The 23,633-nt window shown below is 36.8% G+C and overlaps 1 protein-coding gene across 1 annotated transcript; it reads left to right on the forward strand.

The window, feature by feature from the left end:
* Positions 1-2,131: 2,131 nt before the first annotated feature.
* Positions 2,132-3,046, forward strand: LOC130859106 (alpha-N-acetylgalactosaminide alpha-2,6-sialyltransferase 6-like). Its single transcript, XM_057746422.1, has one exon. The coding sequence runs from the start codon at positions 2,147-2,149 to the stop codon at positions 3,044-3,046; it is 900 nt and encodes a 299-aa protein (XP_057602405.1). The 5' UTR covers positions 2,132-2,146.
* Positions 3,047-23,633: the final 20,587 nt, after the last annotated feature.

The raw sequence follows: 23,633 nt of genomic DNA on the forward strand, positions 1-23,633 counted from the left end.
GGAACTGGATGCAGTAATGTGTGAGTAAGCAAACTAACAGGCAGGTATGTATCTCTATCTCAGGCTATTTGTTAGGCACAGTACAAAACACATGGTGCCAGAGAGAAAGAGTAATTTTTAAAAAAATATACACTCATTTATCTAGCTGATTTTCTCTCATGTAATTATCTACCTCATAATTTAAGAGTCAAGTGTCAGTAATGGAAACTAATCAATTGCTGGAAGTATAAGTTACTCCCTGAATCTCCCTGCATTAATCATTTAGTTATACTGTCATTAAGTCAATCTTTGAAAATAGAACTGGATTCAAATTCTGACTTTTTCTGTTGCTACTTTGCACAAATTACTTCTGAGTTTTAGTTTTCTGTCTATAAAATGGGAAATGTAATATCCACTTTTTTGAGCTGTTATAAAGATTGGATGAAATACTAAGTTAAAGCTCTTAATACAGTGCCTAGTCATGGCAGAAACTCAGCAAAAAGTTAGTAGCAGATATTATTATCCCTGCAGTTAATATTATTATTATTATTATCAATAAAAATGACACAAAATCATCTCTTCTGTCATCAAATATAAAATCCTAAGAATTAAAACTGTTTTCACCAATTAAGCTTATTTCAGCGGCAGCAGACGTTTGTGCATTCATTAAACAAATTTTATTGAACACATGCTATATGCCAAGCATGTGATGGTAAACAAAATGCACTTGGTTCATGAGCTCATGGTGCTTTGAGTTTGGTGAGGAGATTAAAAATATGCAAAAAGACAACTACAATAAATGGTGATTAGCACTACCTCTGGAGGAGTAGACGTGAATAAGGAGCACCTAACCCAGACTTGCAAGGAAAGCTGAGCTTGGATATTGTAGTAAGAGTTAAATAAGAAAAGAGAAAGATACAATTTTTCTAGGAACAACACTATGAAGGCTGAGAAACCACAAAATGCTATACATTCAAATAACGGGAAAAAAGACAAGTGTGTTCAGATTTGCAGAATGTGGAAGGGAGGTAATAAATGAGGCTAGAGAATTTTGAGCCAATATTCCAGCACCTTGGAAATCTTCAGGAAGTGGGACTCTTCCTTAAGAGTAATGTTCAAAGAACAAATTAGAAATAGAATTACCCTATTACCCAACAAACCCACATCTGTGTATTTATCCAAAAGAATTGAAATCAGGATCTCAGAGAGAGATCAACATTTCCATGTTCACTGCAACACTATTCAGAATAGCCAAGATGTAGAAACAACTAAAACATCTATCAACAGATGAATGGATAAAGAAAATATTGTATATATATACAATGGAATATTATTCTGTCTTAAGAAAATTTTGCAATATGCAACAACATGGATGAAACTTGAGGACATGCTAAGTGAAATAAGAAAGTCACAGAAAAATACTGCATGATTTTACTTAAATGGGGCATCTAAAATAGTCAAATTCATAGAATCAAAGAGTGGAATGGTGGTTGCCAGTGACTCAGAGGTGGAGGAAATGAGGAGTCGCTAATCAATGGATATAGTTTCGGTTAAGTAAGATGAATAAGCTCAAGAGATGTGCTGTACAACATCGTACCTAATGACGACAATATTATACTTAAAATTTTGTTAACAGGGTAGGTCTGTTGTTAAGTGTTCTTACCAAAATACGTTTTAAAAAAAGGAACAAGCGGCTCTCGGCTCCCGGCGCCATGTGAGGGGGCTCGGGGGCCGCGGGGAGCCGGGTGCTCCCCGGGGGAGATGAGGAAACTGAGGCTCAGAGAGGTCACATGGCTTGCCCGAGGCCCCTCAGTCAGTGGGGAAATTGAGATCTGCAAAGAAGCTGCATCCTGCGAGGATGGGGGGTCCGTTGGGGAGTGAGGAGCAGAGCTGGGCTTGTGTGGTCCCCTGAGCCTCGCCTCAAGGTGGGGCTGTGATCATTGCCATTGGACAGATGAGTCTGAGCCCTTAACCCCAAGATCTTACTTATTAATGAACAAAGTCAAAACCAAGGGGAAAAAAAGATGAGAATGAAGTCATTCAGCGGTCCTCCTGCACCCATCTCCGGGGCTCTGGAGGTGCAGCAGAGAATGTGTGACCCCACACACTGCCCCCAGGGCCACCTGCAGGACGCTGGCCCCTGTCCCTCAGCAGACGCCAGAGAGAGATGAGTAGCAACAAACAGCAGCGGTCAGCAGTGTTCGTGATCCTCTTTGCCCTCATCACCATCCTCATCCTCTACAGCTCCAACAGTGCCAATGAGGTCTTTCATTATGGCTGCCTGCGGGGCTGTACCCGCCGGCCCGTCAACCTCAAGAAGTGGAGCATCACTGATGGCTATATCCCCATTCTCGGCAACAAGACTCTGCCCTCCCGGTGTCACCAGTGTGTGATTGTCACCAGCTCCAGCCACCTGCTGGGCACCAAGCTGGGCCCCGAGATCGAGCGGACCGAGTGCACCATTCGTATGAACGATGCACCCACCACGGGCTACTCAGATGATGTGGGCAACAAGACCACCTTCCGCGTGGTGGCCCATTCCAGTGTATTCCGTGTGCTGCGCAGGCCCCAGGAGTTCGTCAACCGGACCCCTGAAACCGTGTTCATCTTCTGGGGTCCCCCAAACAAGATGCAGAAGCCCCAGGGCACCCTGGTGCGTGTCATCCAGCGGGCAGGCCTGGTGTTCCCCAACATGGAGGCCTATGCCGTCTCCCTCGACCGCATGCGCCAGTTTGATGACCTCTTCCGGAGTGAGACAGGCAGGGACAGGGAAAAGTCCCACTCGTGGTTGAGCACAGGCTGGTTCACCATGGTGATTGCGGTGGAGCTGTGTGACCACGTGCACGTCTATGGCATGGTCCCCCCCGACTACTGCAGCCAGCAGCCCTGCCTGCAGCGCATGTCCTACCACTACTATGAGCCCAAGGGGCTGGATGAGTGTGTCACCTACATCCAGAATGAGCACAGCCGCAAGGGCAACCACCACAGCTTCATCACAGAGAAGAGAGCCTTCTCATCTTGGGCCCAGCTGTATGGAATCACTTTCTCCCACCCCTCCTGGACCTAGGCCACCCTGCCTGGGGGACTCTTGCAAGGGACGCAAGAGAAGTGTGTCTTCGCCCAGCCTCTTGACCAAAGGCCATCTCCTGGCCAATCAAGGCTGGTCGGAGTGTCTTCTGGCCAGTCAGGCCTTGAAGAGGGTGTATCCTCCAGCCACTCAGGGCCTGGGGGTATCTCTTGGCCAATCAGGGATTTGGGCTTCTATGTGGTTAATCGGGTGTTGAGGGTATTTCTTGTCCAGTCAGGGTCTGAGTATAGTCAATCAGGATATTTCTGAGTAATCTGAGGCTAAGGTCATGTCATTTCCCATAAGGCCTTGGTTCAGAGCCCCAAATCAGTTCCTATTTGTTGGGACAGTGGGGTCCTGTCCCAAGGAGCTGGGAACTTTGTGTTGCCCCCTCACTTCCCAGAGCCAGAAAAAGGTTGCGTGGGGGTGGGAGCTGTTTCTGGAGGCCAAGCTGGGGCATTTGTGGGGTTGGGGCGGGGGGGTTCCAGGCATGGGAAGCTGGTGTCTGGGTCTTGGCTCTGCCCTGAGTGACCTTGCACAAACCCCTTGCCCCCTCTCTAGGCATCCTTCTGCCTGTGCCAGGTTCTAACGTAGAGTCTGAGAATCCTCCCACCTTCCCCACCTACCGCCTTGGGTCTGTCCTCCTTTAAGACTGGACCCCTCCAGCCACCACCCCTTGCTGGGAGGCTTAGCTCCCTGAGGGTCTGGGGTTCCTTTCCCCACCTCCTCCTAGAAACTTGAGAGTGTTTTTGCAAAAACTCCCTCAGGTTTGGGGGGACTCTGAAAAAAAGGCACAAACCTTCAGCTGTTTTCTTAGCCCCTATGCCCTGCTGCCATTAGCTTGGCTCTTAAAGAGCCAGGCGCCTGTTTCTGCCATCCAGCAGTGAGGTTTTCCACCTGTCGGAGGAGGCTTTGGGGCTGAGAGAAGGGGGATCCCAGCCTACCTGAAGTTTCCTGCAGCCCTTTTGTCAGCAACTGCTAGACTAGTCCAAGGGTCTAGGGGGCTGGGAGCTGTCGCCTGAGTTCTCTCCCCTCCCTCTACATCAGGCACTTTATTGCTGGACCTCAGTAGGGTGGGTTTATCCCCTGCTTTTATGGAGTCTTGAAGGGAAGACTGGAGGGCTTCCTGGAGGAGGCTGTGGAATGGGAGGGGTCAGCTGGAGGAAGAGGAGGAGGCCAGCAGTGAGCCATTGCACACCGGGACAAGGGGTGGGGGCCGGCGACTACCCTAGACTTGGTTTTGTAATGATTTGTACAGGAATAAACACACCTCCGCTCTGAAAAAAAAAAAAAAAAAAAAAAAGGAACAAGCACAGTTTAACGTTAAATCATATTTTCGACAAAATTTTTCAGAAGCACATTTCATAAATCTAGAAATGCTTATACAAAGTCCAAGATTTGGACTCTCCTACGTAAAGGGCAAACACACACATGCCACCAAGAACTTGAACCTTCTAAGCTTTTCAGCTGTGTACAATATAATGTTTACTTTGAAAAGTTTTTTAATATGAAGGTATGCCAGTGGCTTTTCTAATGGGTTAATGGTAACTTTTGTATCCTCAGATGGATTGGAAGGCACTCAAATGGCCACACCAAGCTTGAGCACAAATGCTGACCTCTGTCTTGCTTCTAAAATGCCGTTTCCTCTCTCCACAGCCAATAAGGCCATATTTTTATTTCCTTCATTAACACATGATAGACTTCAGTGAGAACAAGTAATTCTGCAGCAAATTCTGTAGGCAAGGAATTGAAGAAAATGGGAGGTCCTGTCCATTAGCTCATTTTAAGTCCAGGATAAAAGAAAACTGTGGCTTTAAGATGAAACAGAGAAATTGGACCAAACTCATTCTGGATTTTAACTTTTAAAAGTCTCACTTTCTGCTGATTCAGTTGAATAAAGTGTTTTGCCCTTTGCCTTTCACTCTTTTCAGTTCTTAAGTTTTTTACTGTCATTCTATTCTACACACTTACATTTCTTATTTTGAAACAATCACTGATTTTTACAGGGAGAAAAACTATCAGACACACCATTAGCATCTTGAATTACTTGTAAAAGTAAGGGACTCGAAATTTTGCTTTCTGAGATTTTATCTATTTACTCACCTTAGAGAACTTGTGAACATAAAGAGTTCCAAGGAATACAATTCAAATCTTATAAACTTTGTTATTTATCTGGTATTCACACTAATCAGCTTATCTGATTATCTTCACTGAAATTTTCTTTTATATCTATTAGCCCTTTCAATCTCTTAAAGATTTCCCATGAATTGTTAATACTTCCCTTTAGGCTTTAGGTTCTGTTCCTGCAATCACAGATTGGAATTAAGTTGTGAAAGCCTTTGTTAATTCAATAAGGGGTATTTCAGTAGAAAATAATGAGAGATCCCTAAAGGACCATAAAATGTTACGTTTAGATTTAACATCAATACCTGCACTGGCCGGACTCTATCTTCGCAGATGAATCTTCCCAACCAAAGATCTCTTCCCTAGTGTGTTAAGGAGGGTCCTAGGGAAACAGGGGGGTATGCTGGGGAACAACACGGAGTCAGCACATGGGAGATGCTTTCGCTCTTAGTAACTCCTGCTTGGTAGTGGGATTGACTTAAGATTTGTGCTAGTGGTCCTCGGATTCCTCAAGGTTCATGGTCTTTAGTAACTTTTTTTATCTAGCCAACAATAAACCTAATGTTTCCACTTCTCTTGTGAGTTTTTCTCTTTGGGTCTACTCTTAAATTTTTTTTAAATCTTTTTTTATTGAACTTAATAAATACAACAAATAATGACTGTATCCTCCCTCAAAAATTCATGGGTTGACAGACCGTAAATTATAGGCCAACTAAGAAAAGACAAGAAAAAAGGTTAAACAAGAAACCACAATTTGAACAGATTATCCTAACAAGTTCAACTGTACACTGACAAAACTATAATGCTTGGATCATTAACTTGTGGTAAAACAAAACAAAAAATTAATCTGTGGTAGTTGATTGAATTAAGAATTACTCATAAATTAAACACTTCCAATAATGTTACAAAACCAAAATAACATCTTAAAAAGTTTTCATCTCCTCTTTAAGAACATTTTTGCCTCCTCTGCCGCATGCTGTTTCTTATGAAATATTGAAAACATAGAGTGGCTTCCTCTCTTTGAATTTATCAGGTATAGGCATTTTTCACTTAAGTAACTAGCCTTGAAGATATTCAGTCAAGACATGTACTGACTTAGGCACACGCAAAATAAATAAAGGAAGAAAGAAAGGAATTAAAGGACCAGGTGTTCCCTTGCTCACACCTATGGCAGGGAGAAACAGCTCTGAGAGCAGACGATGAAACAGACACAGATGTGAGAACGCACGGTTGCTACCAGCAACTGCCATTTGGTAACGTCCGTGGAGATAAAGTTAACAATGTATTACACTTTCAAATTCTATTCTGACATAACATGTGTATAAATCACAGAAATTTTAAAAATTAGGCTGTAATTTCTTCCTTCTTTATTAAGTGGAGTCTCCATTGTTAACAAAAAGTGAACAGTTCATAGCTGTGTGAGCATACTTTTGGTGTTTGGATTCTTGTGTCTTCATTTGGTGTGACTACGCATATATTTGGTAGCTTCTGCTGTCACATTCACACTGTCAGAGATAAATTGAAATTGTTTGCCCCTGAAGAAACTCAAGCAAAACTCAATCAAAAAAAAAAAAAAAAAAAAAGATAGAAGAGTGGAAAAGGAAGAAAAAGAGCTAGAACATTTTTTTATTTGTTTTATTCAGAGTGCTGTAAACTAGAAGTAATGAAATATGCTATACGACATTAGTTTACATGTAAGAAGGAATTGGATGAAGGTGGTCAAAAGGTACAAACTTCCAGTCAGTAAGTACTAGGGATGTAATGTACAACATGATCAATATAATTAACTCTGCCACATGTTGCATGTGAAGAGAGTAAATCCTAAGAGTTCTCATCACAAGAAAGAATATTTTTTTCTTTGTTCTTTTTCTTTCATTTTGTATCTATATGAGATGATAAATGTTCACTAAACTCACTAAATTGTGAGAATCATTTCATGATGTATGTCAAGTAGTTATGCTGTACACCTTAAACTTATACAGTGCTGTATGTCAATTATATCTCAATAAAACTGGGAGAAAAAAATAAAAAAGAATAACTGCTATTTCCAAAACATTATTACTTCCATGCATAAAGAGAAATATTTGTGACTTATCACACATAGGGAATTACTTAACTCTGCATAGTCTGGAACATGAAATAATTCTGTAAGAAAAGGCTGCCCAATGTCAGAAGCAAGTGAGAAACCAGAATGAGGGTAATCTGATAGTGTGATGATAGTTTATTATCCACCAAGAATCTGATTATAGTCTTTCTTCCTACTTTAGGAAACTATGTTGTCAGATGGATTTCTAAATGTAAAACCTTCATCCCCCTTTTGGTTCTCTAAGCTGACCCCAGTTTCTCCAAAATTTTTGGACAAAATATTTCTGGTCTTTTCTCCCCCAGGTTGCTTACAATGAGGCCATCTGCTTTAACCTCTATACGTGAAGTGTTCATGCCATGTGCAGATTATCTCACACCAGTAACAAGGTGTGTAACTACGTGACTTTCTATTGCCCATTATAGTTTTGAGTTAACCAGACAGGGTAGAGGAAAGGTTAGGAAGTAAACAGTGAAATATTTAAAAGTTAGCGAAACCAGGAGAATAGCTTAGAATAACATTACTTACAATACTTCATTTCACCTTTCTAAAGCAAATTCACAATCCCCTATCCAAAACCTTTGGATCCACTGTGTTTCAGAATAAAGACTTCCTTTTTTTTTTTAGTTTTGGAAAGAAATATGGTGCCTTCACTACATATTGGGGAAGACTCACAGCAGGTTCTAGGACAACATTCTATAACCAAGCACATTAATAAATGCAACAAAATAGTTGAATAATCATACTAAGTAAAATAAAGACTATAAATAGCCCATACGACTGCCCTGGTCAGGTTTTGCTGCCAAAGGAGTCATTATTTTTGGCTTTTGATGGTTTTGCATACCAGATTGTGGATAATGAGGGGTAGACCCATAATTGTTTTTCTTCTAGATATTTTAAAGGTAATTCTTTCATGATAGCTGCAAATATTAATACATTACTAAAACCCCAAAAACTTGTTGGCTTGGGTCCTTAACATTTATTTACAGAAATCTTCTATTTGAATAGAGGTTTTTATTACTCAGAAAAGGAAAACATTTTTTGATGTTTTCAACTGGTTTAAAGATGACAATGCAGGTGCCAAAATAGCTATTCTTTACTTCTCCTGAAGACAGGACCAATTAAAGTGACATAAGCCTTCAGGAGATTGGACTGAAAGAACATTTACTAACACACTATGACTTTTAGGAAATGTAAGACATTAAAGGAAAATGCTCATGGATGTTTAGAAAATAGTCCTTTCCATACGTAGCAAGAGAAGAAAAATATTGACAATTTTCTATCTGGAATGGTTATATTCAGTTTATACTTAAGGGAATGAGCCCGCTGTATTTTTTTCCATCTATTCACAAGGTGTTTATTAACCATTTATAGCACTGCCGCAGTTTCTCAGGAAGGAAAATGATGGGATTCAGGTGGCAGTGGGTTGGATCAGGGAAGCAGAAGCAGAGCTGAGTCAGAAAGCCACTATTTACTCATTCTCATATCCCCAATGTGGAGCCAGGACACAGCATAAGATCAGAATTCAGTGTTATTTTATTGATGTAAGAACTGTCAGATGCTGTGGAGCACCCCAAAATTCAACTTGGATAGGGGATCAGAACAAAAGCCCAATGGAAATATCTACAGGCAAGAAGGAAATGCAGATGATTTTGAGCTGAAAACCTTCACAGTTTTCACTTGTCCCTCAACAACCCACTGCTTCCCCATTTCTTTGTTTCTGCCCTGGATGCAGCTTGGGGATCTTATTTATTGAGCCAACTGATCCCCTCTATTTAATCAACCTTGACATATCTTAGCTGAAGTTGTATCACAAATAAGATCATTGGTTCACTTTTGCACTGATCCAGCGAATCTCTGAGCTTGCCCATTGGAAGAGGGCAGGAAGCACTTGTCTGTCTGTAAGACAATTTCAGGCAATTTTTGATACAATAATAACATTTTAAAACTATGTATCCTGATGTGGAGAGACCCATTGTCATCACTTCATTAATACCAATCTTGCCCATTTCCTTACATTAGTCATGCCCTCCTTCCAGAATGGATGATACCATCAGTACAAAATGGTGGCTGTGGGGCTGGTCTACTATTTTCCCTTACAAGTTTTTATATTTATCTGCTTTACATGTGGTTAAAGTGTCTTATTTAAGAAAAATATATCGTTGACAATAACAGAGTAATTACACAGTCATTGCTTCAATCTGGCTATATAAATCATAGTGATTTAATCTACAGTAGTAATAAAAATAAATGATATTGTTTTTGGTTCATTACTGCTAATCTAATAAAATGTAATGAATTAAGAAATTTCCTGAGTGAATCAGACTCATAAAAATAACAATTTACTAATGGCACTATAATACTCAATGTGAATGAATAAAGAAAAAATAAGCATTAGAGTAAAAATATATCTTTAAGAAAATCCCTTCCCCATTTCTTTCACCCTTTGTCTTCTAGTGCAAATGTATGTTTTGATGGCATCCATAGAGATCATTACCAGGAACTATAATCTCAAAATGATGGCTTGTTTATATGAAAATTTTAATAAAAATTCCAGGAACTTAAGAGCTTCTGGGTAGCCTATATGAATTTAAGGAGAAAGACATATTCCATCTTCTGGGAATGCTTATGTGCCAAGAACTAACTCCTATTGATGAGCCAACATTCAGAGAGGGAAAAACTACCCCTTCTCCCTTTGTGTTGTATTCTATAAGGACCACTCTAACTTTCCCTTACTGGGTGGCTGATTTCTAGACTCGAGTCTCCCTCTCTTTCCCCACCTTCCTCCTCCCTCACCTGCATTCCTGCCCCTTTTGCACATGTACCCAACAGTCACAGCAGGGGCACTTGGTCTGTTCCTTCTCATGCCAAAGGTAAAGAAATTATTTGGAATTTGTATTTCTATATGGCTTTTACTTCAAAACATAATTGCATGAATTTCAGTCAGTACAGTTTAAGTTCCTAATTGAATTATTACATTCCTTGATAATACATTGCTCCTTTTTTCTGTGTATAAAAGTGATGCGTGTTAATTGTGGAAGGAGAAGATAGACATGACTCCAAATCCCCCTCCTTTGTAATAATATTACACTCTTAATATTTGGCATATTTACACTCTTCAAGCCATATATACTTTGCCCCCATCCTTCCTCCCTTCCTTCCTTCCTTCCTTTCTTCCCTCCTTCCTTCCTTTCTTGTCTGTAACTATTTTTCCTTTATGACATTGAGTCCTCATTTCACCCGACGAGCACACAGACAAACTTGAGTTTGGGTCTGCCTCAAATTCTGCCTCAAATCTCCTATCTCCTCTAGGGTTCTGTTATAATACCTGGGTCACACACAGCATTGAATCAGCAAGGGTCCCACTGCTTGTTGACCATGCAGGATACTGCTGAAGGGTGATCACGGTTGACTGTTGGTGTGACCATTGAAAAAGTCAGGAAGAGTGAGAATCACATAAAATGACACACACATACCTAAAACAAAGACAAAGGCATAAGCATTTGGTAATATCTTGACACGGGACCAAAACTTTTCCTAAAAGTATCTTGTCTTTGAAGGCATTTTCATATAATTTGTCTTGTATGATCTACAGTTTCAAGTATTGGTTTCTTAAAAGTGATATGAAAACTTAAAGATGTGTGTAATCTGAGTGAGAATTATTTTTAAATTTTATGTTATTCCACATTTTTAAAATATTGTATCATCTGTGTGTAATTAAATGCAATCTGCTTTTAAAGACCCACCATTATTTAATCTTTCCAAGTCATCAGCTTTGTTATTTTTTTCAGAATGATACTTTCTTTTCACACTCTAATTCTAATTTAAATAAAATTTAATTAAATTATTTAATTACAAGTGTAAGTTCAAATGGCTTAAAGTTACACTTATGTAACTCATGCTTGGTGAGCAGACAGTTTAAAGGGTGAGAGTAGAAGTAGTAAGCCTAACAACCTCAAGCATTCTCTGTGTGGTGTAATTCTGTGACTGATTTTTCAGAGGGAATAGTAGTATTGGGTTAAGCTGGTGTGTTGGTTACATAAAAGTTAGCACAGAAAATTCTACTGTCTACTTCCCATTAATTGAATCATTGTTTTAATAGAATTCTGCTTTTCCATCTAATACTACATTATATACGTATACCATCGATTGAAATAGTCCTCAGAAATGTAATTTCTAACACTTTTATGAGGATTTTTTAAACAGCTGCCCCATATACAATTTAACCATTCCACTACTGGTTGAAATTAGACTATTTCAAATGACAATTTTACGTTATTGTCAGAATAATTTTAGAAGTGTAATTATTGAAGCAGATGGAATATATATTTTTGAACATTCTTAATACCTGTTTCCAAATTACTCTTGAGAAAGCACTTTTCACACACCTGCTATTAGGGGCAGAGAGTCCTTTCATAGAACATTTGTCCAGGCATTATTTTGTCTATTTTTAATAATTTGATAAGCAAAGGCTTCTATTTCCCTTTTAATTCTAATTTCTTTAATTATTTGTGAGATGAAACATTGAAATATATCTAATGGCATTGATGCATTCTATTCAATACTTACTATTGTTTCACATTTTTCTACTGGAGTTTTTATTAATTTTCTTATTGATTTGTATATTCTCTGTTCATGTATGGAAGAGTAAAGTCTTTGTCTATAACATCTTAAGAAATATTTTTTTCAGAAATTTTGATTTTCTTTAAACTTTATCTGTTGTTATTAATGTTCAGAAATATTTTATTTTACATAGCTACATCTATCAACCTTCCTGGCATATTTTTTAAAAATCTTAATGGATGTTCAGCCTTTTGAAATCAAATAATCACCCTTATTTTCTTCTACTTTAATTACTAAATGATTACATTATTAAATTAATTTACTAAAATAGTAAGTTAAGTACATTAAATATTGTTTATTAATTATTTAATTCCTAGAGATTTTACTTGCATCATTTTAATTAGGTGTCTCATATTTGCAACTATAATTGTTTTTTTAACCAATGAGTTGTGATTCCATTACTACAATAATACACATACACTAACATGTATATACACACATATATAAAAATCAGTGCTCGTTAATACGGGCCTTTCTACGTTGAGTACTTAAAAATCTGCCCTTTTTTTTTTTTTTACAATGATAATTTAATCTCTTTTTATACCTATATATCTTATTTCTGTTTAATATCTTGTAATACAGATAAACATTTTTGGGACAAAGTTGGATAAGTAGGACAAAAAAATCTCTATTATAATTCCAATTATTTTAGTAACTTGGACTTTAGAGTTTCACCCTCCAAAAATTTTTTTTTCTATTAGTTGTATAGGTATTTTATTGTAATAACAAGTGCCTTTATATTGCTTTATTAAGACCTTTTCAGCCCCCCGGAACAAAAATAAATCTTATCAAATGTTATAATTAAATAATGCTTTGCTTTTTTTCCTTTTACAATTATAACATTAATTTGTGATATAATACTGATATATTATAACTATTAAACAACCCTTTGCATTTCTGAAAAATATCTTCTTGTGTAGTGGTATCCTTTCATAATTTTGAATTTTTTTCCAATATTTTTCATGATTTTAACATCTATTTTCATAAGTAGTTTATTTTTGTTAAATCTAGTTAAAGATTAATACATATATTATATAACACACAATAACTTTGGAATATGTAAATATTACCTACTAGTTTGGAACAATTTTTTGTAGCATAGAGATTATCAATTCTCAAAAAGTTTGGAAAGAAACATAAGTAAAACCATTTATTCCAGCAGTTTTTTTCACTGGAGTAATTTTTTGAAAGCTATTTGTGTTCAGGATTTCTACTACCTGTGAGTCAATTTATATGGAATATATTTTCTCATGAAATAGCCAAATACTTTGAAATGTTCATATTTATTAGCATAGTGTAATGAAGAATATTTTTATTATTTAAAATCTATTCAGCTCAACAACAAAAAAAACAAAATCAATTTAAAAATGACCAAAAAACTTGAGTAGACATTTTCCAAAAGAAAATATATAAATGGCCAATAAGAACATATAAAGATGTTTAATATCTTTAGTCATTAAGGAAATGCAAGTCAAATCCACAATGAGATACAACTTGACACCTACCAGAAAGATGTACCAATTTATCTATTCTTTTGTCACTTTTGCTTTTGTTGTTATGTTAAAGAAATTGTTGCCTTATCCAAGCCCACAAAGATTTACTCCTGTATTCTTCTTTGAGTTTCATAGTTTTAACTTTTATATTTAGGTCTATGATCCATTTTGAGTTCATTTTTGCATGTGGTGTAAGGTAGGATTTCAATTTCAGTCTTTGGCATGTATTTCAGCATGACTTGTTGAAAGGACTATACTTTCCCCACTGAATTGTCTTGGCAATCAGGTGAGAAATCTATTGTCCATAAATGTAAGGGTTAATTACTAGGCTCTTGACTTTTCACATTGATCTGTGTGTCTATCCTTATGCTAGTACCACAGCTGACTGTTCTAATTACTGATGCTTTGTAATAAATTTTGAAATAAGGAAGTATGGATATGCCAACTTTGGCCTTCTTTTTAATAATTATTTTCGGTATTTTGGGTCTCTTGCCTTTACATGTGAATTTTAGGATCAGCCTGTCAAGTTGCATAAAGAAGACATCTGGGATTTTGATAGGGATTGCACTGAATTCATAGATCAATTTGGGGACAACTGCCATCCAAACAATATTAAGTCCTCCAACTTATGAACATGGAAAGTCTTTTCATCTTTTTAGGTCTTTTAGGTCATTGTTTTTTTCAACAATGATTTATGGATTTCTGAGTACTAGTTTTGTCCTACTTTTGTTAAATGTATATCCATTTTATTTTCGATGGTATTGTAAATGTTATTACTTTAATTTCATTTTCAGAATGTAATTGCTTGTGTGTAGAAAGACAATTGATTTTTGTAGTTTATTCTTATATTCTACATCTTGCTAACCTCATTTATTAATTCTAATAGCTTTTTAGTGGTTTTATTAGAATTTCATGTTTATTAGTTCATTTTGTCTGCAAATAGAAATAGTTATACTTCTTCCTTTCCAGTCTGGATGCATTTTTTTTTTTTCACTTAAATGTCCTATCTACATCCTCCAGTACAATATCAAAAAAAAGTAGCAAGAGCACACACTCATGTTTTTTCCTAATCTTTGGAAGAAATCTTTCACCTAAGTTATGATGAGAGCTGTGGGATTTTCACAGATGTCATTTATCAGGTTGAGGATACTCCTTCTAATTTGACTATTTTTTTTAATCATGGTATTGGATGCTGTCAAATGCTTTTTCTGCATCTGTTGTGATGATATGATTTTTGTTCATTATTCTATTAATATGGTGTATTATATCAATTGATTTTTAGGTGTTAATTCTGAAATCTTGGCATAAAACCCAATTTGCTAGTATATTGCAAAAGAATTTTGCATATTATTCATAAGAAATATTGGTCTGTGGTTTTCTTGTTCGTTCTTTCCCTTTCTTTCTTTCTTTCTTTCCTTCTTTCTTTTTCTTTCTTTCTTTCTTTCTTTCTTTCTTTCTTTCTTTCTTTCTTTCTTTCTTTCTTTCTTTCATTCTTGTAGTTTTGGCTTCAGAGTAATATTGGCATCATAAAATAAGTTGGGAAGTGTTTCCTCCTCTTCTAGAAGTTTTAAAGTCTCTTTATCTAAGTATAGCCAGTCTAGCTCATTTACAGTTGTTTTCATGGTGTCACATTTTTTATCCCTTTACTTTCAAATTACATGTATATTTGAATGTAAAATGTGTCTCCTATAGACAAGATAAAGTTGGATCTGTTTCTTTTTTAATCTAGTCTCTCAAAATCTTTCGAATGGATTGCTTAAACAATCAAATTTAATGTTATTATTTACATGGTTGGATTTAAAGCTGCAATCTTGCTTTTGGTTTTTTATGTGTCCCATGATTTTTCTCCCTACTCTTTCCTAAGTGTATAGATTTGTAGTGTGACATTTTAGTTCTTGTTATGATTTTTTTAATTATATTTTTGAGTTACTTTCTTAGTGAATTCTCTACAGTTTACAATATACATCCTAAATTATCCCAATCTAGTTTTTACTGACATGTTCAGTAAAATATAGAAATTTTACTACTATATAGCTCCACTACCTCCCAATTATTTTTGTGCTATTAATGCTATTCATATTATGTCTATATGTAACAAACTCAGCAGTACATACCCTTTTAAGGAAGCAGAGAGGAAATGAGAACAAATGTATATTTATAGTTTGCTGTAGTAAGCTTCTTATTTACCCTTTCTGGTTCTCTTCTATCCTACCTGTGAATTCAAGTTACTATGTGTTGTTATTTCTTTACTGGAATACAGCTTTGCTCCCACCCATCTCGTTTGCGCTGTTATTGTCAAACATATTACATTTCTGTAATGCCAAACAATACAATTACATTCATAATGTTTTATGCAATTGCTTTCTAAATCAGTCAAGTGGAGAAAAGATTAAAAAAATGCAATTATACCATCATTGTATATTACCTACATAATTACCTTTATGTTGCTCTCTCTTTTTTTCTTTCACGTGGCTTCAAATTACTGTCAGGTGTCACTTGCTTCATGCTTGAATAACTTTCTTTAGTTCTTCTTATAAGGCCATTCTGCTAATAACAAATTTCCTGTTTTGGCTTACCTGGGAATTGTTATTTCTCCTTCATTTTTGAAAATTAGCTTTGCTGGCTATAAAATTCTTGGTTGACAGTATTTTACTTTCAGCACTTAGAATATGTCACCCTCATCCTATGGTCTCCACTGTTTCTGATAAGAATTCCACTTTTAATCTTGTTGGTGTTCCCTTGTACATGATGAGTCATTTTCTCTTGCTGCTTTCAAGATTTTCTCTTGGGTGTGGCTTCAACATTTTGGCTATGGTGTGTCTGTGTGTGGAAATTTTTGTGTTCACCCTACTTGCAGTTTTGTTGGTTTTTTAAAAAATATATATTATTATTTATTTTTTGGCTGCATTGGATCTTTGTTGCTGCGCATGGGCTTTCTCTAGTTGTGGCGAAGTTGGGCTATTCTTTGTTGCATTGGGCAGCTTCACTGCAGTGGCTTTTCTTGTTGCGGAGCATAGGCTCTAGGTGCACAGACTCAGTAATTGTGGCTCATGGGCTCTAGGTGCACAGGCTTAATAGTTGTGGTGCACAGGCTTCATTGCTTGTCAGCATGTGGGATCTTTCCAGACTGGGGATCGAACCTGTGTCCCCTGCATTGGCAAGGGGATTCTTAACGACTGTGCCACCAAGGAAGTCCCCTGCTTGGAGTTTTTTGAGTGTCTTGGTATATAGATTAACGTTTTCCATCAAATTTGGGAAGTTTTTAGCCACTATGTCTTCAATTATTTTTCTGTGACTTTCCCTTTCTCCTCTCTTTCTGATACTCGCTTTATGTACATGTTGGTATGTTAATGAAGTCTCACATTCCTCTGAGGCTCTGTTTCATTTTATTTATTCTTTACTACTCTGTGTTCTTCTGATGAATGATCTCTGTTGTTGTATTCTCAGGTTTGATGAGTCTGTTTTGTTTTCTTTTGTTTTTTTGACCATTCAAATCTGTTGCTGGGTACTTACATTGTATTTTTCATTTTTGTTATTGTATTTTTTCCAATCCTGCATTTACATTTGGCTCTTTTTAATAATTTCTATATCTACCGATATTTTTCATTTGAAGAAACATTGTCATCATACTTTTCTTTAGTTCTTTAAACATGGTTTCCTTTAGCCTTGGACTATATCTATAATTGCTACTCTGATGTCTTTGTCTGCTAAATACAATATCTGGGGCTCTTAAAAGCAATTTATATTGCCTGCCTTTTCCCCTATGTATGGGTCATGATTTCCTGTTTCTTTTCATGTCTCATATTTATTTTTTGAATACTGGGCATTTTTTTAAGCTCTTTATTGGAATATAATTGCTTTACACTCTTCTCCCAGTTTCTGAGGTACACCAAAGTGAATCAGCTGTATTTATACATATATCCCCATATCCCCTCCCTCCCGCGACGCCCTCCCACCCTCCCTGTCCTGGCCCTCTAAGGTATCACCCATCAGTGAGTTGATCTCCCTTTCTTACACAGCAACTTCCCACTAGCTATCTATTTTACAGTTGGTAGTGTATATATGTCTATGCCACTCTCTCACTTCATCCCAGCTTCCCCTTCGCCCCCTGCTCCCCCAACACTGTGTCCTCCAGTCCATTCTCTGCATCTGCATCCTTATTCTTGTCCTGTCACTGGGTTCATCAGTACCATTTTATTATTATTTTTTTTATATTCTGTATACATGAGTTAGCATACAATATTTGCTTTTCTCTTTCTGGCTTACTTCACTCTGTATGACAGACTCTAGGTCTATCCATCGTATTACATATAGCTCCATTTCATTCCTTTTTATGGCTGAGTAATATTCCATTGTGAATATATGCCATATCTTCTTTATCCATTCATCTGTTGATGGGCATTTAGGTTGCTTCCATGTCCTGGCTATTGTAAATAGTGCTGCAATGAATATTATGGTACATGTTTCTTTTGGGATTATGGTTTTCTCTGGGTATATGCCCAGGAGTGGGATGACTGGATCATATGGTAGTTCTATTTGTAGTTTTTCAAGGAACAGCCAAACTGTTTCCCATACCAACTTACATTCCTACCAAGAGTGCAGGAGAGTTCCCTTTTCTCCACACCCTCTCCAACATTTATTGTTTCTAGATGTTTTGATGATGGCCATTCTGACCAGTGTGAGGTGTTACCTCATTGTGATTTGACTTGCATTTCTCTGATGATTAGTGATGTTGAGCATCTTTTCATGTGTTTCTGGGCCATCTGTATGTCTTCTTTGGAGAAATGTCTATTTAGGTCTTCTGCCCATTTGTGGATTGGGTTATTTGCTTTTTTGGTATTAAGCTGCATGAGCTGCTTGTATATTTTAGAGATTAATCCTTTGTCCGTTGCTTTGTTGGCAAGAATTTTCTTCCATTCTGAGGGCTGCCTTCTTGTTTTGTTTATGGTTTCTTTCACTGTGCAAAAGCTTTTAAGTTTCATGAGGTCCCATTTGTTTATTCTTGATTTTATTTCCATGATTCTAGGAGGTGGGTCAAAAAGGATCTTGCTTTGTTGGATGTCATAGAGTGTTCTGCCTATGTTTTCCTCTAAGAGTTTTATAGTGTCTGGCCTTCCATTTAGGTCTTTAATCCATTTGGAGTTTATTTTTGTGTATGGCATTAGGAAGGGTTCTAATTTCATTCTTTTAGATGTTGCTGTCCAATTTTCCCACCACCACTTATTAAAGAGGCTGTGTTTTTCCATTGTATATTCTTGCCTCCTTTGTCAAAGATCAGGTGCCCAAATGTGCTTGGGTTTACCTCTGGGTTCTCTATTCTGTTCCATTGATCTTCTGTTCTATTTTTGTGCCAGTACCATACTGTCTTGATCACTGTGGCCTCGTAGTATAGTTTGAAGTCAGGAAGCCTAATTCCACCAACACCATCTTTCCTTCTCAAGATTGCTTTGGCTATTCAGGGTCTTTTGTGTTTCCATATAAATCGTAGGATTTCCTGTTCTAGTTCTGTGAAAAATGCCATTGTTAATTTGATAGCGATTGTGTTGAATCTGTAAATTGCTTTGGGTAGTACAGACATTTTCACGATGTTGATTCTTCCAATCCAGGAACATGGTATGTCTTTCCATCTGTTTGTATCATCTTTGATTTCTTTCATCAGTGTCTTAAAGTTTTCTGCATACAGGTCTTTTGCCTCCTTAGGCAGGTTTATTCCTAGGTATTTTATTCTTTTTGTTGCAAGGGTAAATGGAAGAGTTTCCTTAATTTCTTTTTCTGCTCTTTTGTTGTTAGTGTATAGGAAGGCAAGAGATTTCTGCGCATTAATTTTATATCCTGCTACTTTACTAAACTCATCAATTAGTGCTAGCAGTTTTCTGGTAGAATCTTTAGGGTTTTGGAACTATAATAACATGTCATCTGCAAAGAGTGACAATTTTACTTCTTCTTTTACAATATGGATTCCTTTTATTTCATTTTCTCCACTGATTGCTGTGCCTAAACATTCTAAAACTATGTTGAATAATAATGGTGAGAGTGGGCACCCTTGTCTTATTTCTGATCTTAGAGGGAATGCTTTCAGTTCACTGTTTAGAACAAAGTTGGCTGTTGGTTTTTCTCATATATGGCTTTTTTATGTTGAGGTAATTTCCTTCTATGCCCATTTTCTGGAGAGTTTTTATCATAAATGGATGTTGAATTTTGTCAAAAGCTTTTTCTGCATCTATTGAGATGATCATATGGTTTTTATCCTTCTGTTTGTTAATATGATGTATCTCATTGATTGATTTGCTTATATTGAAGAATCCTTGCATCCCAGGGATAAACCCCACTTGATCATGGTGTATGATTTTTTTAATATGCTGTTGGAGTCTGTTAGCTAGTATTTTGTTGAGGATTTTTGCATCTATATTCATCAGTGATATTGGCCAGTAATTTTCTTTTTTTGTGACATCTTTGCCTGGTTTTGGTATCAGGGTGATGGTGGCCTCATAGAATAACTTTGGGAGTGTTCCTCCTTCTGCTGTATCTTGGAAGATTTTGAGAAGGATAGGTGTTAGCTCTTCTCTAAATGTTTGATAGAATTCACCCGAGAATCCATCTGACCCTGGACTTTTGTGTGTTGGGAGATTTTTAATCACTGTCTCAATTTTCGTACTTGTGATTGGTCTGTTCATATTTTGTATTTCTTCGTGGTTCAGTCTTGGAAGATTGTATTTTTCTAAGAATGTATCCATTTCTTCCAGGTTATCCAATTGATTGGCATATAGTTGCTTGTAGTAGTCTCTCATGATCTTTTGTATTTCTGTGGTGTCTGTTGTTACTTCTCCTTTTTCATTTCGAATTCTGTTGATTTGCATCTTCTCCCTTTTGTTCCTGATGAGTCTGGCTAATGGTTTATCAATTTCATGTATCATCTTAAAGAACCAGCTTTTAGTTTCATTGATCTTTGCTAATGTTTCCTTCCTTTCTTTTTCATTTATTTCTGCTCTGATCTTTATGATTTCTTTCCTTCTGCTCACTTTGGGGTTTTTTTGTTCTTCTTTCTCTAATTGCTTTAGGTGTAACATTAGGTTGTTTATTCGACATTTTTCTTGTTTCTTGAGGTAGGACTGTATTGCTATAAACTTCTCTCTTAGAACAGTTTTTCTGCATCCCGTAAGTTTTTGGTTGTTGTGTTTTCATTGTCATTTATTTCTAGATTTTTTGATTTCCTCTTTGATTTCTTTAGTGATTTCTTAGTTGTTTAATAGTGTATTGTTTTGCCTCCATGTGTTTGTACTTTTTACAGTTTTTTTCCTGTAATTAATATCTAGTCTCATGGTGTTGTGGTCAGAGAAGATGCTTGATATGATTTCAATTTTCTTGAATTTACCGAGGCTTGATTTGTGACCCAAGATGTGACCTATCCTAGAGAATGTTCCATGTGCACTTGAGAAGAAAGTGTAGTCTGTAGTTTTTGGATGGAATGTCCTATAAATATCAATTAAGTTGAGATGGTCTAATATGTCACTTAAAGCTTGTGTGTCCTTATTTATTTTCTGTTTGGATGATCTGTCCATTGATGTAAGTGGGGTGTTCAAGTCTCCTACTATTATTATGTTCCTGTCAATGTCCCCTTTTATAGCTGTTAGCATTTGCCTTATGCATTGAGGAGCTCCTATGTTGGGGGCATAAATATTTACCATTGTGATATGTTCTTCTTGAATGGATCCCTTGATCATTATATAGTGTCCTTCCTTGTCTCTTGTAATAGTTTTTACTTTAAAGTCTAATTTGTCAGATATGAGTATTGCTACTCCAGCTTTATTTTGACTTCCATTTGCATGGAATCTCTTTTTCCATCCCCTTACTTTCAGTCTATATGTATCCCTTGGTCTGAAGTGGGTTTCTTGTAAGCAGCATATAGAAGGGTCTTGTTTTTGTATCCATTCAGCCAGTCTGTGTCTTTTGGTTGGAGCATTGAATCCATTTACATTTAAGGTGATTATTGACATGTGTGTTCCTATTACCATTTTCTTAATTGTTTTGGGTTTGTTTTTGTAGGTCTTTTCCTTCTCTTGTGTTTCCTACTTTGAAAATTTCCTTTAGCACTTGTTGTAAGGCTGGTTTGGTGGTGCTGAATTCTCTTAATTTTTGCTTGTCTGTAAAGCTTTTGATTTCTCCATCAATCTGAATGAGATTCTTGCTCGGTAGACTATTCTTGGCTGCAGGTTTTTCCCTTTCAGGACTTTCAGTATATCCTGCCACTCCTTTCTGGCCTATAGAATTTCTGCAGAAAGATCAGCTGTTATCCTCATGGGTTTTCCCTTATATGTTATTTGTTGCTTTTCACTTGCTGCTCTTAATATTTTTTCTTTTGTTAATTGTCGTTGGTTTGATTAATATGTGCCTTGGTTTATTTCTCCGTGAGTTTATTCTATATGGGACTCTCTGCACTTCTTAGACTTGGTTAATTATTTCCTTTCCCGTGTTGGGGAAGTTTTCCACTATAACCTCTTGAAATATTTTCTCAGACCCTTTCTTTTTTTCTTCTTCTTCTGGGATGCCTATGATTCGAATGTTCATGTGCTTAATGTTGTCACCAAGCTCTCTGAGACTGTCTTCCATTCTTTTTATTCTTTTTTTCTTTTTCCTGCTCTGTGGCAGTTATTTCCCCCATTCTATCCTCCAACTCACTTATTCGTTTTTCTGTCTCAGTTATTCTGCTGTTTATACCATCTAGAGTATTTTTAATTTTGGTTATTTTGTTGTCCATTACTATTTGTTTGCTCTTTAGTTCTTCTGAGTCCTTATTAACTGTTTCTTGTATTTTCTGTATTTTGTTATCAAGATTTTGTATCATCTTTACTGTCATTACTCTGAATTCTTTTTCAGGCAATTTTCCTATTTCCTCTTCATTTATTTGGTCTTGTGGGGTTTTTCCCTGCTCCTTTGCCTGCATGGTGTTTCTTTGTTTTCTCATTTTGTCTAACATATAGGATTTGCTGTTGACCTTCCCTATGCTGCCTAGTAGTAATTCCTCTTGTTTCTGCCCTCTGCCCCCTGTGATGAGGTTTGTCCAGTGTCTTGAGTAGGCTTCCTGGTTGGGGGGTCTGGTGCCTGCTTTCCAGTATGTGACTCTTGTCTCTTTTCTCTTTGATGATCACAGCCATGTCAGGTGGTATGTTTTAGGGTATCTGTGAGGTTCATATGGCTTTAGGTAGTCTGTGTGCTGACGGCTGGTTTTGTGTTCCTGTCTAGTTTGTAGTTTGGTGTGAGGTGTCCAGCACTGGCAGTTGCAGACAGTCAGACAAAGCTGGGTCTTAGACTCTGATACAGAGCTCTGTTAGAGTTCTCTGCAGTTAATCTTCCCTGTGTCTGAGGACTCCCTAGTAGTCTAGCATCCTCGATTCAGTGCTCCCCCTCCACAGCCTCCTACTTGACTTCTGATGGAGTAGTCCAGACTTCAGAGGTTGCTTGTCCTGGCAGTAATGGGGTTTAAAGAAGACCATCCAAGCCCCAGAGTAATGGCAGAGTGTTGAGTCAAACAAATACTAAGTCAAGGAAACACATACATGTATAAGACACACAAATACTGAATCCAGTAGAACATAGGCACTAGAAAGACCTGACAGAAGAAACTCAGTATGCCATCAGACAGTCAAGGAGAAAACCAACAGAAATTCAAAACCAAAACCAAAACAAAACAAAACAAAACACACACACACACAAACACAAATCCAGGGAGATTTTGAAAGCTAGGATCAATTATAATAAAGAGCAAGAGTACCACAGACAGACTGAAGCTTCTCAGAATGAAATCAGACAATTATACTTAGAACTAAGATAAAGACAAAACCTAGTAATAAAAACAAAAGCAGTGTGTCATCTGGAGAATAAAGCAAGGAAACAGAGCAGACTGATAGCATTGCTTATAAGTATATTCAGATAAAAGAAACTAAAAAAGGATAGAAGACAGGGCAACAGAATAGCATAATGTGACTGGAAATATGAAAAGAAAAAGAGAGAAATAGAAATGTATAGAAGATGGAGATGAAAAGAAGCTAGGAGAGATACAGTCAGCACTGCAAAAAACTTAGCTAGAAATAGAAATATACATAAAAAGGCTAAAAATAAAAATAGAATAAAAATATATGTTATAAAATGTGTAGATCCCTTAGGACTAAGATCATAATTAATACCATAAAAAAACAAAACAAAACAAAAAACAAAACTAATAGTGACCCCAGAATGGGCCAGATCAATAGAATTAATAATAATATTT

Source organism: Hippopotamus amphibius, chromosome 8 (genome assembly GCF_030028045.1).
Source record: "Hippopotamus amphibius kiboko isolate mHipAmp2 chromosome 8, mHipAmp2.hap2, whole genome shotgun sequence".
Lineage (NCBI taxonomy): Eukaryota > Metazoa > Chordata > Mammalia > Artiodactyla > Hippopotamidae > Hippopotamus > Hippopotamus amphibius.